This window comes from Micropterus salmoides, unplaced genomic scaffold (genome assembly GCF_014851395.1).
Source record: "Micropterus salmoides isolate LMB-PRFRI ecotype aquatic unplaced genomic scaffold, ASM1485139v1 Ms_hic_scaffold_2957, whole genome shotgun sequence".
NCBI classification, from domain to species: domain Eukaryota; kingdom Metazoa; phylum Chordata; class Actinopteri; order Centrarchiformes; family Centrarchidae; genus Micropterus; species Micropterus salmoides.
This window is the reverse complement of record NW_024042214.1, coordinates 5,833-22,887: the sequence shown is the minus strand read 5'-3', so window position 1 is coordinate 22,887 and position 17,055 is coordinate 5,833. Positions and strand designations below refer to the sequence as shown.

General features: G+C 36.4%; 2 protein-coding genes across 2 annotated transcripts; both read left to right on the top strand.

Moving 5' to 3' along the window:
• The first annotated feature begins 519 nt into the window (after positions 1–519).
• LOC119882168 (E3 ubiquitin-protein ligase TRIM21-like) lies at positions 520–11,476 on the top strand. Its single transcript, XM_038692179.1, has 8 exons — positions 520–570; positions 3,234–3,329; positions 3,417–3,520; positions 4,515–4,623; positions 4,932–5,076; positions 5,154–5,180; positions 6,590–6,948; positions 10,027–11,476. The coding sequence occupies exons 2-8, from the start codon at positions 3,279–3,281 to the stop codon at positions 10,210–10,212; spliced, it is 981 nt and encodes a 326-aa protein (XP_038548107.1). The 5' UTR covers positions 520–570; positions 3,234–3,278; the 3' UTR covers positions 10,213–11,476.
• Positions 8,732–15,623, top strand: LOC119882169 (E3 ubiquitin-protein ligase TRIM21-like). Its single transcript, XM_038692180.1, has 4 exons — positions 8,732–9,042; positions 9,120–9,146; positions 11,485–11,843; positions 14,920–15,623. The coding sequence occupies exons 1-4, from the start codon at positions 8,997–8,999 to the stop codon at positions 15,103–15,105; spliced, it is 618 nt and encodes a 205-aa protein (XP_038548108.1). The 5' UTR covers positions 8,732–8,996; the 3' UTR covers positions 15,106–15,623.
• Positions 15,624–17,055: the final 1,432 nt, after the last annotated feature.

The window sequence follows — 17,055 nt, the reverse complement described above, 5'->3', positions numbered from 1 at the left end:
GCTTTGCCTCCATACTCCACCACCCATGATGCCCGCAGCCACAGAAGCAGCTATAGAGACGACCACATCATGATGCATTTTAATTATAGTTTATTCATAACAGGTAATACTACTTAGAAAACAATGCATTTTGTTAACAGTGACCATCTTCTATCTTACAGTGTCTGAAACTCAACAGCCCTCTCATCAAACCGCCACCAAAACACGTCGAGCACTTGATTTCTCAGCTGGTGCACAGCAGGTACAGCAGAGTCTTGACTGGTTTAAAAATCCAGTTTCATCCTGTGAATGACTTCTTAACAACTGTCCAGATGCAACTGTTTTTACCTAGTGGACAGACTTCTTTTTTTGTAACCCTGCACCACTTTCAAATGTATCTTCATTAATAGTTCAATTTCTGACAGTCCTCTGAAGTTGCACTGTAGGTTTCTCATTATATTACCGTTTGGTGCTTTCATCCTTTAGGTGGGACAATGATCTGGGATGTTCCAACAACCACGGCTCAGGAAACAGCTGTCAGACCAACAGAGAAGAGATTAAGAAAGAGAGGAGGCTCAAAAACTTCTACAGGTACTAAGTGAAGTTGTATTTATTGTCAATATTCAACCGGCAATTGAAATTTAAATTTGTCGATCAGTCACTCCACCACTTTGGCCTAGACTGAAATATCTCAGAATCAGAATAAGAAAGATCTCATTGCAAAGTAGTTTTACAAATACGAGGAATTTGCTATGGTGATTGCTAGACATAGACAAACCTGCAGTTGAAATAAATCTATGTAAAAATATACAAATATGGAAAAACAGATGCAAATTGTAGAAGAATAATAGAACTATGTTTAAAGAAATAAAAATGTGGCAGTTATTTAGTATTAGAGTGATAGCGGATATTTGCATGTTCGCTTTGTCCGTGTGAGCATGTGCCCTCAGCTTGTGGGCTATGCACCATATTTAATAAGGTTATTCTTTCAGTAAGTCCACGTTAACTGGCTGAAAGATCTGACAAGTGTTGGTTAAGGTCTTTAGGTCTTCACGGTTAATGTGTAAATTAAGCTAAGCTAATCTTAGCTGGTAGCTAACTGAAACAATGTAACCTAACTAAATACAGTGCAGTTCTACACAGGCATGACAACTACGTCAGTAAGGGTACTGTAGCAACAAGTGGCCCAAAACAAGGAACCCCGCTCCCTCGGGTCACCATCTCCAGGCGCCCTTAGTGCATTATGAATTCAGATACTACTTAGGAAAAAGGGCAACCTCTGATAACAAACTAGATACTGGCCTGACCGTCTGTATTGAATTTCAAGTTCCCTAGTCAAACCCTCCTCCTCTCGCTTAAGATTTCAGAGAGTAGGGCACTGAACATAACCTGAAATGAACAGTTTGCTGGTTATCTGTAATGAGGTGTGTTAATGTAGGCAGTGTTGATGTTAAAGTAAGTAAATACTAACTTACCAGACCAGAAGAGGGGGAAGAAAATGAAGACATTAATTAGATGATAATTTCTAGTTTTCTTAAGGCATCCGCCCAAAGAGAAACTTATGTAATTTTAACAAGCCCCAAAAAGTTCGCGCAGAGCTCTAAGGTCAGCAACTTACATGAAGAAATAGACAGGGAGGACCCCACCCTTTTATCAAACAATCATTGGCTATTAGCACTTGATCATCACATTGATTGGTTTTTACATTACTTTTCCTTTTATGGGTAGATGGTCCTTCTGTCCAGTAATTGTAACACACCTTTGCCTCAGTTCAGAAACAATTCTCCAAATAAGGTAATAAAACATATCATGCAGGTCTCTCTAACTCATGTTAGTATAATCCTTTAAATGTTTAACGCATAAAGGCCAAACATAGTAGGCCACACTTCTCAAACAAAATAAATGAACATCTCTTCTCTTACATAATCTTAAAAGCATGCACAAATGAAAGTCTGTTTTAAATGTATCACTCCAAATGCAGAATACTTTAAATTAATTCATGTCAACACTCATTCTATTCTCCTCATCTCTTTCTGACTTCAAAAGCCTCCCCTGCTCCTATAGTCACAAAATGAAGATGCTTGTCTCTTCACAACTGTTGATGTCACATTAGTAAAAAGTGCCTTCTTTGATGATCAAACCAATTATTCATCATCAGGGGATACATAATATGGATAAAATATGTTATCTCAAAAAACAAGTTTTAAAATGTATTAATGAATATTATAAATTCAAACAATATGGATTTAAAAAATGAAAACTCTTGACACTCTTCTTATTTTCACACCTCATTTCACGCCTTTACTCATGTGTGTGAGATATTCGTTTTTAATCAGAAGGGTCGAATTGCCAGCAAGAGCGGACTTTCACTTCGTCTTTACTGGATCAACATCTAATCTGAAATGTGATCATGTACAACCATGGGTCTCTGGAGGCCAAGCAAGAGTCAGAACACAAAAGACTGCGACGACACATTAAAAAAATATTATTAAAATATAAAACAGTATATCAAGGAAAACATCTTTCTTACTTTAATTTTGTACTTCTGCAATCTGAGCTAAGAAGTCAACAATTATCAGTCTTAAAACACAGTTAAAGAGTTAAAGCACGGGTGATTTTACTATATGGCTTGTATATGTCTCAGGCAGTCAAACAGTATCTATGAAGGCCCCCCAAGAACCAGAACCAATTGCTTCCAGTGTCCTTTTCTTCACATTTATCTCATTGTCTCAACAGTACACTACTAATAAGATGTGAAGTGCTTTGTGATTTTACCCACCTGAAAAAACAACTTAAAATATAGTTAAAGAATGGGTTGGCTGGCCCTGAGTGGCTGGATAACTGTCAACAGAAGAAGCAGCACATAGGTTGCCCACAAGCATTCTAAAGCCTTTCATTCTTAAACGGCAATGTATACCGTGTGTTAGATGATATACATGTATGTACAACAGCATACACGCTTTTTCATTCATGAAATCAAGATAATTCATCTGCTTTTACCACAAATGTTAACAAAACTTTTAATAATCAGAAGGAATGAAGGAACAAAAAAAATCTAAATGCTAGCATGGCTGAAAACTCTTAGTCTTGTTAGACTGTATTGGGTATTTTAAACTTTGTAATCTTTTAAACACCTCAAATTTATCCACTCAGTGTTTATTGGATACAGGCTTCATCAGTCCACTTTTCATTCAGCAATGCTGTCAGTACTTACATGTGCATACTAATGTAAGTGCTTTTTGTCTTCATCCCAGGCAAGGCAAGACAGGATAAGTGCTGATTTACAACAGAAAATCCAGATGAGACAACAAAAGATTGCTGAAGTCAGATCCTCTGTAAAGGCCAGCAAGGTAACCTGCAGCAGGTTTTTTAAACTTTTTAATTTTGGTTTTGATAAATATTTTTTTAACATCGTCACTGTCTATTGCTCCTTTCAGGGCAGCTTGGATACTGAATGGCTGGAGATCAACAATGTGTTCTCAGAGGTGGCGAGAGTGGTGGAGGACGCTCGGCAGAAAGCCCTTCAACCTCTCGAGGAGAGGTCGGTATAAACCAGTAACTGTGATATACAGTGCTGTGAAAAAGTCTTTGCTCCTTTCCTTTGTCACACCAAAATATTTCAGATCATCAAACAATTTTTAATATAAACAACCTTTTTTTTGGAAAGCTGGGTTCAATTTAATTTGCCACACCCAGGCCTGCTTACTGCCAGACCTGTTGAATCATCAAAATATAACATTTCTGACAAAGTGAAGTAGGCTAAAAGATCTGAAAAAGCAACACATCACATCCCATGATATAAAGAAACAGATGAGAAACAAAGTTGTTTACACCTATCAGTCTAGGAAGAGTTACAATTGCCATTTCTAAGGCTTTGGGACTCCAGCAAACCACGGTGAGAGCCATGATCCACAAATAGAGAAAACTTGGAACAGTGGTGAGCCTTCCCACGAGTGGCCAGCCTACCAAAATTACTCCAAGAGCGCATCAACAACAGTTAAGATCAGTGTCCATGATTCAACAATAAGAAAGAGACTGGGCAAAAATGGCATCTGTGGGAGAGTTTCAAGGCGGAAACCACTGCTGAAATACATCTTAATGATCCCCAAGACTTTAAGGAAAATATTTTGTGAAATGACGAGACAAATGTTTAACTTTTTGAAAGGTGTGCGTCCTGTTAAATCTAGCGTAAAATCAACACAGCATTTAATAAAAAGAACATCATATCAGCAGTCAAACATGGCCGTGGTAGTGTGATGTTCTGGGGCTGCTTTGCTGCTTCATGACCTGGACGACTTGCTATAATTGATGGAACCATGAATTCTGCTCTCTACCTCAAGTACAAGTGCACTCACAATTTTCTGAAACACATCAGCAAGTCCACCTCTGAATGGCTCAAAAAACAAAACAAAATGAAGCTTTTGGAGTGGCCTAGTCAAAGTCCAGATTTAAATCCAATTGGGATAGTGTGGCATGACCTTAAACAGGCAGTTCATGCTTATTAAACTGCCTAATGTACTGTACATTATTTTTAGGAGACAGATCCTAAAGAGAGAAGCACGAGATCTGGTCCAGAAACTGCAAAAGGAAATTGACAAACTCAAAAAGACCATTGATGTGTTGGACAAAAATCCAGATTTGCAGGTGAGCCCGAGACTCTGACATCCAAACCTCTGGCCTTTTTATCATTTATGTAAGTCATAATGCTTCTACTCTGCTGCAGGTCAGACAATATCAGATCTAGGGGAAGCTAAACCAGTATAATTACTGTTTTGTGCTCCAAGAAGACATCTACATTGCTGAAATAAAGCCTCAACATTTACGTTCACGTTCATTGCAAGTTAAAAATATCATCAACAAGTCTGTATATTTCAGATTAATTCAAATCATTTTATATACTGACAATGTCACATTTCTCCCTTACACACACTCTCTCTCACACACACACACAGGTTTCTCTTCTAACAGGCCTGGATGAATCTCGGGATTGGAATAATGTAGCTGTTGACACTTCATTCTCCTTTGGTACACTAAGAACTACAACATCAAACATGATGGAGCAAATTCACCAGAAATTAGAAAATCTCTCTTCCGTTGGTGAGTACACCTGAAATTTATAAAGGTCAGTATTTAATTTATAGTCACTTGTTTTAATATGATTTACTTTTTCACAGAACTCAAGAGGATCCCCACATTTGCAGGTGTGTGACTCAAAACTTGAATCTTTAAACAGGATAAAATGGTGATTTTTCCACATTTTGACTCTAGATATCAGACTGTATGCTATGTAGATGTTCTAGACTAAAGACATTACAAAGGAAGGCAATTCACCTGCCTGAAGGCAAAGCTCAAGACCCTTTGAAATAAACATAAGATGACTGTTTTTTTTTTTAAATCATGTCTGAGTTCTGATATTATTGTCTGATCCACAGTTAGATGTGGAAATGTTTAGTCTGTTACGAGTGTTTTTCAGATAGAGCCTAGTATTTTGTAACATTTTATAAAAATATTTGGAGTACATATTGCCAGATGCTGAGAAGTTGTCCAGGAGCTGTTACAAAATTGTTTAAAAAACTAAATTTCTAGATAATTGAAATTGACCTCAATATTTATTATTACAGAGTCTACAGATTTCCAGTTTTCTAAAACAAAATGTGGCAAATGAAAAGAGCAGCAACATCTCTCTGTGATGCATGCAGAAGCCACAATAAACCTTGCTAGGTTCCTTAATTTATCAGTAACACTCTACTACTATGTTTTCATGCTTTTATCTTGTAGTGTTTTTTGTATTATTGTCTTTACACTTGTTAAAGTACTTTGTAACTTGTTTTTGAAAAGTGCTCTACAAATAAGGATTATTATTATTATTATTACTTCCCATAAAAAGTTATCAGTAAACAAAAGAAGAAGAAACTCATGAAGCAACATGAGTGCACTTTGCATGTTTTTGAAAGGTTGCAACACATGGCATTCTGTTGAATTCCAAGTGTTGTAATGATAATTGCAAACATTACTACACCACTGGTCAGTTGTTTGGCCTGAATTAATTCATGCTTTTTCATGCATGAAATCAAGATAATTTATGTAACCCTGCCACAAAGTGTCACAGAAAGTAGTCAGTCAGAAGAGACAGCAGGGGAAAAATCTTAAACATTAGGCTTCATGATCAGAGACAGTTTTTATATCACGTCCATATTCCCCTCTCTGCTGTGAGTCTCCCATTCAATCAGTCAATTGATGGTTTTACTAACGGCCATTCATCCGCCATTATAATAGCAAAGCCTTCATAAATGAGTCCAATCAATGCCGGTTTCAAACTTTTAAGAACAATTTGAAAATGTTTTACCAGGAAGAAATGAATTCTTCGTGTTTGTTAGACGTCAAGGATATATGCAGTGACATTTGTCTGTGCCTTTCAGTTGTAACTGTTTCTAATCAATGCTATCCTTAAGTTTTTTTTAGGTTTCCAGAAACATGGTTTGAAATCATGGTAGTTAAAATGACTAAGTTTTTATATATTTAGGCGTTTTTCATCGACACCGAAAGGTCTCTCTATGTAGTGCAACATGATTCTATTTCCATTATTCTATTGTTTTCTGTTCAACTGCAGTGGATGTAAAGCTGGACCCAACCACTGCACATCGATGCCTTGTTCTTTCTGCCGATGGGAAGAAAGTGAGGGATGGAGCAAAGAACCAGAAAGTTCCTGATGCTCCAGAGAGGTTTGACATGTTTGGCAGCGTCCTTGGGCTCAACAGGTTGTCCTCTGGAAAGTCATACTGGGAGGTGGATGTCAGTAAAAAGACAGGATGGGATCTGGGTGTGGCAAGACGTGATGCAAACCGCAAAGGGAAACTCTCGCTGACCCCAGATAATGGTTACTGGGTTACTGTACATTATGAAGATGAAAAGTACGCAGCCCTGACAGCACCACCCGTCAGCCTGTCCCTGACAGTGAAACCTCAGAAGGTGGGAGTGTTTGTGGATTACGAGGAAGGTCTTGTGTCCTTCTACGATGTGACGGCTCAATCTCACTTCTACTCGTTTACTGAGTGTTCGTTCAGTGGTGAAGTTTTCCCATATTTCAGTCCACATCTTATTCAAAATGAGTTGAACTCTGATCCCCTGATTATCTCTGATGTGAAAAAGCCGTAGGAGTTATATGAAGTGTTACTGGTGCACTGAAAGTTATAATGCAACAATCAATGTGAGTTTGAGGTGTACAGTAACATTATACTGTTAAATGATTTCATGACCACTGAAGGGTTTTCTGGCCTGGTCAACATCGGAGATTGTTTTTCAAGTTTAGACATTCTTTTCTTTTTTCTTAAACAAGACATTCTTAATCATCCGTAGATGAAGACTTTATGAGTTTGGGTTTTGTTTAATGTTAATTTTTGTGTGCTATATATGTGTAAGAGATTGCTGGCATTTTTCAAAATGTATCTACGTCAAAATGTATGTATGTGTGTAATTCCTCACCGTTTCAAACAATGTGTTTATATCTATAGTTTGCTCTTTACTGTTATTCATCTATAGCTCATATCGGCATTAGGCGGACACTCTTTCCACTTTCTGGTTTTAACTCAGACACTTTTATACCTGTTTAACACTTTGTGAATAGACAACGTGAATATAACTGTTACTTGGGAAATATTTTCTATATTTTTTTCAAAATTCTTTTTCAGTGTTTTTAATGATTTTGGTCAAAATAAAATAATAAAATATGTTTGAAACTGTATGTGTTGATGTAATTGAAAGCCACAGTTACACCAACTCTGTCTTTTATCACATCAGTTTCAGAAGTTCTTGCTTTCTCTTGGCCTGGCATTTTCTCTGAAGTTTCCAGACCATCCACCCTTAACTTTTAAAGTTTCTAGCCTTTACAGTATACAGTATGCCAGGTCCATGAGCAAGTAGTGTCTTCACAAACACTCATTTACACTCCTCACTCACACATAAACATAATTTAGTGATGGTGAGTGATCTGATACATGCTGCAACAGTTCTCTTTACCTTCTGCATGATTGTGTGTGTTGAAATAGTCTGAGACTCCTTTTTCTGAAAAGAAGAGTTGTCATAAATTCCTTTCCAGAGATGTGAAAGACTCATTGCGAATGACGGAAAACTCTTGATGGCAGTTGTTCCTGCCAAGAGTGGCACAACCAGTTATTAGGTTTAGGGTGCAATTACTTTTTCACATAGGGCCAGGTAGGTTTGGATAGCTTTTTTCCCATAATAAATAAAATCCTCTTGTAAAAACGGCTTTTTGTATTTACTCCGGTTATATTTGTCTAAAACTAAAATGTTTTGATGATCTGAAACATTTCAGTGTGACAAAGATGCAAAACACTAAGAAATCAGTAAGGGGGCAAACACATTTTCACACCACTGTAACAACAACTCCACAGTTAGTGAGTCATCAGTGATAAGAATGTACTGTATGCAGTCATGGTACTTTACATTTTATTAAACTGCCTAATGTACTGTACATTATTTTTAGGAGACAGACCCTAAAGAGAGAAGCACGAGATCTGGTCCAGAAACTACAAAAGGAAATTGACGAACTCAAAAAGACCATTGATGTGTTGGACAAAAATCCAGATTTGCGGGTGAGCCCGGGACTCTGACATCCAGACCTCTGGCCTTTTTATCATTTATGTAAGTCATAATGCTTCTACTCTGCTGCAGGTCAGGCAATATCAGATCTAGGGGAAGCTAAACCAGTATAATTACTTTTTTGTGCTCCAAGAAGACATCTACATTGCTGAAATAAAGCCTCAACATTTACGTTCACGTTCATTGCAAGTTAAATATATCATCAACAAGTCTGTATATTTCAGATTAATTCAAATCATTTTATATACTGACAATGTCACATTTCTCCCTTACACACACTCTCTCTCACACACACACAGGTTTCTCTTCTAACAGGCCTGGATGAATCTCGGGATTGGAATAATGTAGCTGTTGACACTTCATTCACCTTTGGTACACTAAGAACTACAACATCAAACATGATGGAGCAAATTCACCAGAAATTAGAAAATCTCTCTTCCGTTGGTGAGTACACCTGAAATTTATAAAGGTCAGTATTTAATTTATAGTCACTTGTTTTAATATGATTTACTTTTTCACAGAACTCAAGAGGATCCCCACATTTGCAGGTGTGTGACTCAAAACTTGAATCTTTAAACAGGATAAAATGGTGATTTTTCCACATTTTGACTCTAGATATCAGACTGTATGCTATGTAGATGTTCTAGACTAAAGACATTACAAAGGAAGGCAATTCACCTGCCTGAAGGCAAAGCTCAAGACCCTTTGAAATAAACATAAGATGACTGTTTTTTTTTTAAATCATGTCTGAGTTCTGATATTATTGTCTGATCCACAGTTAGATGTGGAAATGTTTAGTCTGTTACGAGTGTTTTTCAGATAGAGCCTAGTATTTTGTAACATTTTATAAAAAATATTTGGAGTACATATTGCCAGATGCTGAGAAGTTGTCCAGGAGCTGTTACAAAATTGTTTAAAAAACTAAATTTCTAGACAATTGAAATTGACCTCAATATTTATTATTACAGAGTCTACAGATTTCCAGTTTTCTAAAACAAAATGTGGCAAATGAAAAGAGCAGCAACATCTCTCTGTGATGCATGCAGAAGCCACAATAAACCTTGCTAGGTTCCTTAATTTATCAGTAACACTCTACTACTATGTTTTCATGCTTTTATCTTGTAGTGTTTTTTGTATTATTGTCTTTACACTTGTTAAAGTACTTTGTAACTTGTTTTTTTAAAAAGTGCTCTACAAATAAGGATTATTATTATTATTATTATTACTTCCCATAAAAAGTTATCAGTAAACAAAAAGAAGAAGAAACTCATGAAGCAACATGAGTGCACTTTGCATGTTTTTGAAAGGTTGCAACACATGGCATTCTGTTGAATTCCAAGTGTTGTAATGATAATTGCAAACATTACTACACCACTGGTCAGTTGTTTGGCCTGAATTAATTCATGCTTTTTCATGCATGAAATCAAGGTGGGAGTGTTTGTGGATTACGAGGAAGGTCTTGTGTCCTTCTACGATGTGACGGCTCAATCTCACTTCTACTCGTTTACTGAGTGTTCGTTCAGTGGTGAAGTTTTCCCATATTTCAGTCCACATCTTATTCAAAATGAGTTAAACTCTGATCCCCTGATTATCTCTGATGTGAAAAAGCCGTAGGAGTTATATGAAGTGTTACTGGTGCACTGAAAGTTATAATGCAACAATCAATGTGAGTTTGAGGTGTACAGTAACATTATACTGTTAAATGATTTCATGACCACTGAAGGGTTTTCTGGCCTGGTCAACATCGGAGATTGTTTTTCAAGTTTAGACATTCTTTTCTTTTTTCTTAAACAAGACATTCTTAATCATCCGTAGACGACTTTATGAGTTTGGGTTTTGTTTAATGTTAATTTTTGTGTGCTATATATGTGTAAGAGATTGCTGGCATTTTTCAAAATGTATCTACGTCAAAATGTATGTATGCGTGTAATTCCTCACCATTTTAAACAATGTGTTTATATCTATAGTTTGCTCTTTACTGTTATTCATCTATAGCTCATATCGGCATTAGGACTCAGGATACTCAGACAAAAAACTAAATTTCTAGATAATTGCAAAATCTCTCTGTGATGCATGCAGAAGCCACAATAAACCTTGCTAGGTTCCTTAATTTATCAGTAACACTCTACCACTTCCCATAAAAAGTTATCAGTAAACAAAAAGAAGAAGAAACTCAGGTTAGGGACAGGTCAATGAAGCAACATGAGTGCACTTTGCATGTTTTTGAAAGGTTGCAACACATGGCAGTCTGTTGAATTCCAAGTGTTGTAATGATAATTGCAAACATTACTACACCACTGGTCAGTTGTTTGGCCTGAATTAATTCATGCTTTTTCATGCATGAAATCAAGATAATTTATGTAACCCTGCCACAAAGTGTCACAGAAAGTAGTCAGTCAGAAGAGACAGCGGGGGAAAAATCTTAAACATTAGGCTTCATGATCAGAGACAGTTTTTATATCACGTCCATATTCCCCTCTCTGCTGTGAGTCTCCCATTCAATCAGTCAATTGATGGTTTTACTAACGGCCGTTCATCCGCCATTATAATAGCAAAGCCTTCATAAATGAGCCCAATCAATGCCGGTTTCAAACTTTTAAGAACAATTTGAAAATGTTTTACCAGGAAGAAATGAATTCTTCGTGTTTGTTAGACGTCAAGGATATATGCAGTGACATTTGTCTGTGCCTTTCAGTTGTAACTGTTTCTAATCAATGCTATCCTTAAGTTTTTTTTAGGTTTCCAGAAACATGGTTTGAAATCATGGTAGTTAAAATGACTAAGTTTTTATATATTTAGGCGTTTTTCATCGACACCGAAAGGTCTCTCTATGTAGTGCAACATGATTCTATTTCCATTATTCTATTGTTTTCTGTTCAACTGCAGTGGATGTAAAGCTGGACCCAACCACTGCACATCGATGCCTTGTTCTTTCTGCCGATGGGAAGAAAGTGAGGGATGGAGCAAAGAACCAGAAAGTTCCTGATGCTCCAGAGAGGTTTGACATGTTTGGCAGCGTCCTTGGGCTCAACAGGTTGTCCTCTGGAAAGTCATACTGGGAGGTGGATGTCAGTAAAAAGACAGGATGGGATCTGGGTGTGGCAAGACGTGATGCAAACCGCAAAGGGAAACTCTCGCTGACCCCAGATAATGGTTACTGGGTTACTGTACATTATGAAGATGAAAAGTACGCAGCCCTGACAGCACCACCCGTCAGCCTGTCCCTGACAGTGAAACCTCAGAAGGTGGGAGTGTTTGTGGATTACGAGGAAGGTCTTGTGTCCTTCTACGATGTGACGGCTCAATCTCACTTCTACTCGTTTACTGAGTGTTCGTTCAGTGGTGAAGTTTTCCCATATTTCAGTCCACATCTTATTCAAAATGAGTTAAACTCTGATCCCCTGATTATCTCTGATGTGAAAAAGCCGTAGGAGTTATATGAAGTGTTACTGGTGCACTGAAAGTTATAATGCAACAATCAATGTGAGTTTGAGGTGTACAGTAACATTATACTGTTAAATGATTTCATGACCACTGAAGGGTTTTCTGGCCTGGTCAACATCGGAGATTGTTTTTCAAGTTTAGACATTCTTTTCTTTTTTCTTAAACAAGACATTCTTAATCATCCGTAGATGAAGACTTTATGAGTTTGGGTTTGTTTAATGTTAATTTTTGTGTGCTATATATGTGTAAGAGATTGCTGGCATTTTTCAAAATGTATCTACGTCAAAATGTATGTGTGTAATTCCTCACCGTTTCAAACAATGTGTTTATATCTATAGTTTGCTCTTTACTGTTATTCATCTATAGCTCATATCGGCATTAGGCGGACACTCTTTCCACTTTCTGGTTTTAACTCAGACACTTTTATACCTGTTTAACACTTTGTGAATAGACAACGTGAATATAACTGTTACTTGGGAAATATTTTCTATATTTTTTTCAAAATTCTTTTTCAGTGTTTTTAATGATTTTGGTCAAAATAAAATAATAAAATATGTTTGAAACTGTATGTGTTGATGTAATTGAAAGCCACAGTTACACCAACTCTGTCTTTTATCACATCAGTTTCAGAAGTTCTTGCTTTCTCTTGGCCTGGCATTTTCTCTGAAGTTTCCAGACCATCCACCCTTAACTTTTAAAGTTTCTAGCCTTTACAGTATACAGTATGCCAGGTCCATGAGCAAGTAGCGTCTTCACAAACACTCATTTACACTCCTCACTCACACATAAACATAATTTAGTGATGGTGAGTGGTCTGATACATGCTGCAACAGTTCTCTTTACCTTCTGCATGATTGTGTGTGTTGAAATAGTCTGAGACTCCTTTTTCTGAAAAGAAGAGTTGTCATAAATTCCTTTCCAGAGATGTGAAAGACTCATTGCGAATGACGGAAAACTCTTGATGGCAGTTGTTCCTGCCAAGAGTGGCACAACCAGTTATTAGGTTTAGGGTGCAATTACTTTTTCACATAGGGCCAGGTAGGTTTGGATAGCTTTTTTCCCATAATAAATAAAATCCTCTTGTAAAAACGGCTTTTTGTATTTACTCCGGTTATATTTGTCTAAAACTAAAATGTTTTGATGATCTGAAACATTTCAGTGTGACAAAGATGCAAAACACTAAGAAATCAGTAAGGGGGCAAACACATTTTCACACCACTGTAACAACAACTCCACAGTTAGTGAGTCATCAGTGATAAGAATGTACTGTATGCAGTCATGGTACTTTACATTTTATTAAACTGCCTAATGTACTGTACATTATTTTTAGGAGACAGATCCTAAAGAGAGAAGCACGAGATCTGGTCCAGAAACTACAAAAGGAAATTGACGAACTCAAAAAGACCATTGATGTGTTGGACAAAAATCCAGATTTGCGGGTGAGCCCGGGACTCTGACATCCAGACCTCTGGCCTTTTTATCATTTATGTAAGTCATAATGCTTCTACTCTGCTGCAGGTCAGGCAATATCAGATCTAGGGGAAGCTAAACCAGTATAATTACTTTTTTGTGCTCCAAGAAGACATCTACATTGCTGAAATAAAGCCTCAACATTTACGTTCACGTTCATTGCAAGTTAAATATATCATCAACAAGTCTGTATATTTCAGATTAATTCAAATCATTTTATATACTGACAATGTCACATTTCTCCCTTACACACACTCTCTCTCACACACACACACAGGTTTCTCTTCTAACAGGCCTGGATGAATCTCGGGATTGGAATAATGTAGCTGTTGACACTTCATTCACCTTTGGTACACTAAGAACTACAACATCAAACATGATGGAGCAAATTCACCAGAAATTAGAAAATCTCTCTTCCGTTGGTGAGTACACCTGAAATTTATAAAGGTCAGTATTTAATTTATAGTCACTTGTTTTAATATGATTTACTTTTTCACAGAACTCAAGAGGATCCCCACATTTGCAGGTGTGTGACTCAAAACTTGAATCTTTAAACAGGATAAAATGGTGATTTTTCCACATTTTGACTCTAGATATCAGACTGTATGCTATGTAGATGTTCTAGACTAAAGACATTACAAAGGAAGGCAATTCACCTGCCTGAAGGCAAAGCTCAAGACCCTTTGAAATAAACATAAGATGACTGTTTTTTTTTTTAAATCATGTCTGAGTTCTGATATTATTGTCTGATCCACAGTTAGATGTGGAAATGTTTAGTCTGTTACGAGTGTTTTTCAGATAGAGCCTAGTATTTTGTAACATTTTATAAAAAATATTTGGAGTACATATTGCCAGATGCTGAGAAGTTGTCCAGGAGCTGTTACAAAATTGTTTAAAAAACTAAATTTCTAGACAATTGAAATTGACCTCAATATTTATTATTACAGAGTCTACAGATTTCCAGTTTTCTAAAACAAAATGTGGCAAATGAAAAGAGCAGCAACATCTCTCTGTGATGCATGCAGAAGCCACAATAAACCTTGCTAGGTTCCTTAATTTATCAGTAACACTCTACTACTATGTTTTCATGCTTTTATCTTGTAGTGTTTTTTGTATTATTGTCTTTACACTTGTTAAAGTACTTTGTAACTTGTTTTTTTAAAAAGTGCTCTACAAATAAGGATTATTATTATTATTATTATTACTTCCCATAAAAAGTTATCAGTAAACAAAAAGAAGAAGAAACTCATGAAGCAACATGAGTGCACTTTGCATGTTTTTGAAAGGTTGCAACACATGGCATTCTGTTGAATTCCAAGTGTTGTAATGATAATTGCAAACATTACTACACCACTGGTCAGTTGTTTGGCCTGAATTAATTCATGCTTTTTCATGCATGAAATCAAGGTGGGAGTGTTTGTGGATTACGAGGAAGGTCTTGTGTCCTTCTACGATGTGACGGCTCAATCTCACTTCTACTCGTTTACTGAGTGTTCGTTCAGTGGTGAAGTTTTCCCATATTTCAGTCCACATCTTATTCAAAATGAGTTAAACTCTGATCCCCTGATTATCTCTGATGTGAAAAAGCCGTAGGAGTTATATGAAGTGTTACTGGTGCACTGAAAGTTATAATGCAACAATCAATGTGAGTTTGAGGTGTACAGTAACATTTTACTGTTAAATGATTTCATGACCACTGAAGGGTTTTCTGGCCTGGTCAACATCGGAGATTGTTTTTCAAGTTTAGACATTCTTTTCTTTTTTCTTAAACAAGACATTCTTAATCATCCGTAGATGAAGACTTTATGAGTTTGGGTTTTGTTTAATGTTAATTTTTGTGCGCTATATATGTGTAAGAGATTGCTGGCATTTTTCAAAATGTATCTACATCAAAATGTATGTATGCGTGTAATTCCTCACCGTTTTAAACAATATATAATTATATCTATAGTTTGTTCTTTACTGTTATTCATCTATAGCTCATATCGGCATTAGGCGGACACTCTTTCCACTTTCTGGTTTTAACTCAGTTTTACAGACACCTTTATACCTGTTCAACAATTTGTGAATAGACATTGTGAATATAACTGTTCCTTGGGAAATATTCCATATTCTTTTTCAGTGTTTTTAATGATTTTGGTAAAATAAAATAATAAAACATGTTTGAAACTGTATGTGTTGATGTAACTGAAAGCCACAGTTACACCTACTCTGTCTTTTCTCACATCGCTTTCTCTTGGCCAGCCATAGCTTTTATGTTGTGTTTTTTGTTTTGGGTGTTTTTTTTGTTTTGTTTTCGAAATTCAAAAATTACTTTTAAAACTTTCTCCACTGTTGCGTCAAGAGCCAAAAATTCAAAGTTTCTAGGTGAATGTGTACAGTTTGAGAAATTTGAAGAAGATCTGCTCTGCTTCCTAACCTAGGAGTCTGGATTTCTAAAATAAGTCTGAGTGGTCACAAGAAGATAATAAAATTAAGAAAGACAAAGTACACTCCTGGAAATATTATAATAAAATAATCTGTGAAGGAAACATCACTCTTTTGTTGAATTGCGCACAACGTGTAGACATTATGCAACCTGATGTGGGGTCAAGAGTAAGCATTGCTCTGACATTGTTTTGGTTTTTGTTTGGGCCTAAAATGATTGGTTGTGATCGAATGTTCACAAGACATGGGGGGGGTTTAAATAGGAAGCATTCTTTCAAAACTTCAACATCAGCTGATGTTGATCCCCTCCAGACTAACACAGTAACAAAGAAAGGTAAGAAAACATCTCTCTCTATCTGTCAAATCAATTTAATGCATTTTGAACCTGTACAAATCATATGGAGTATTTTTCTGTAGTGTCTTGTCCACTGAAAATGCTGTGGAAACCTAAAAAGTTCATTCATTCAAACCTTTATTTATCCAGGATAAAAAAACTCCTTGAGATTAAAAATCTCTTCTACAAGAGTGTCCTGGCAAGTGGCAGCAGTGCAGTTACAAATAGATACAGAGACACTTACAGTTAAATATATAGACACACTTTCACTCATCATATTCAAACAACAATGACATTAAAAAAAACAAACAAAAAAAACAGTATACAGTATGCCAGGTTCAGATGAAGATGATAGTAGATACATATACTAACTAACATTACAATACCTAATATTCCAGTAACAACCAAGAACATGTTCACTGCTACAGTTCAGTACTGAGTTTGTGAAAAGATGGAATAATTGTGGACTAATTTTTAATTTAGAAAAGTTCACTCATCATCAGTCCTGTAAATCTATATATGACAGTAGTATCAAAGATACTAGATGTGAGGCCCAATATAGAGAACTAACACAAGACTTATGGTGGGACTACATCAGACACACAAGAGTAGCCAAAGACAAAAGACTGTATATAAAATATCAAAACACTATCTCAAAAAGTTTCAGGCCAGTGTGATTATGATTATTTTCATAACTCATTCTAGACAAAATGAACGTCATCCTCCTGACTGCCATGATCTTCACTGTAGCCCTTGCTTACAATGGGCAAGGAGCGTTTTCT

Coding starts and splice junctions, on each gene's coding strand:
- LOC119882169 (XM_038692180.1), top strand. CDS start 8,997: ATGATGGAGCAAATTCACCAGAAATTAGAAAATCTCTCTTCCGTTG. Junction 9,147..11,484: donor GAGGATCCCCACATTTGCAG/GTGTGTGACTCA, acceptor GTTCAACTGCAG/TGGATGTAAAGCTGGACCCA. Junction 11,844..14,919: donor TGACAGTGAAACCTCAGAAG/GTGGGAGTGTTT, acceptor CATGAAATCAAG/GTGGGAGTGTTTGTGGATTA.
- LOC119882168 (XM_038692179.1), top strand. CDS start 3,279: ATGAGACAACAAAAGATTGCTGAAGTCAGATCCTCTGTAAAGGCCAGC. Junction 4,624..4,931: donor ACAAAAATCCAGATTTGCAG/GTGAGCCCGAGA, acceptor ACACACACACAG/GTTTCTCTTCTAACAGGCCT. Junction 5,181..6,589: donor GAGGATCCCCACATTTGCAG/GTGTGTGACTCA, acceptor GTTCAACTGCAG/TGGATGTAAAGCTGGACCCA.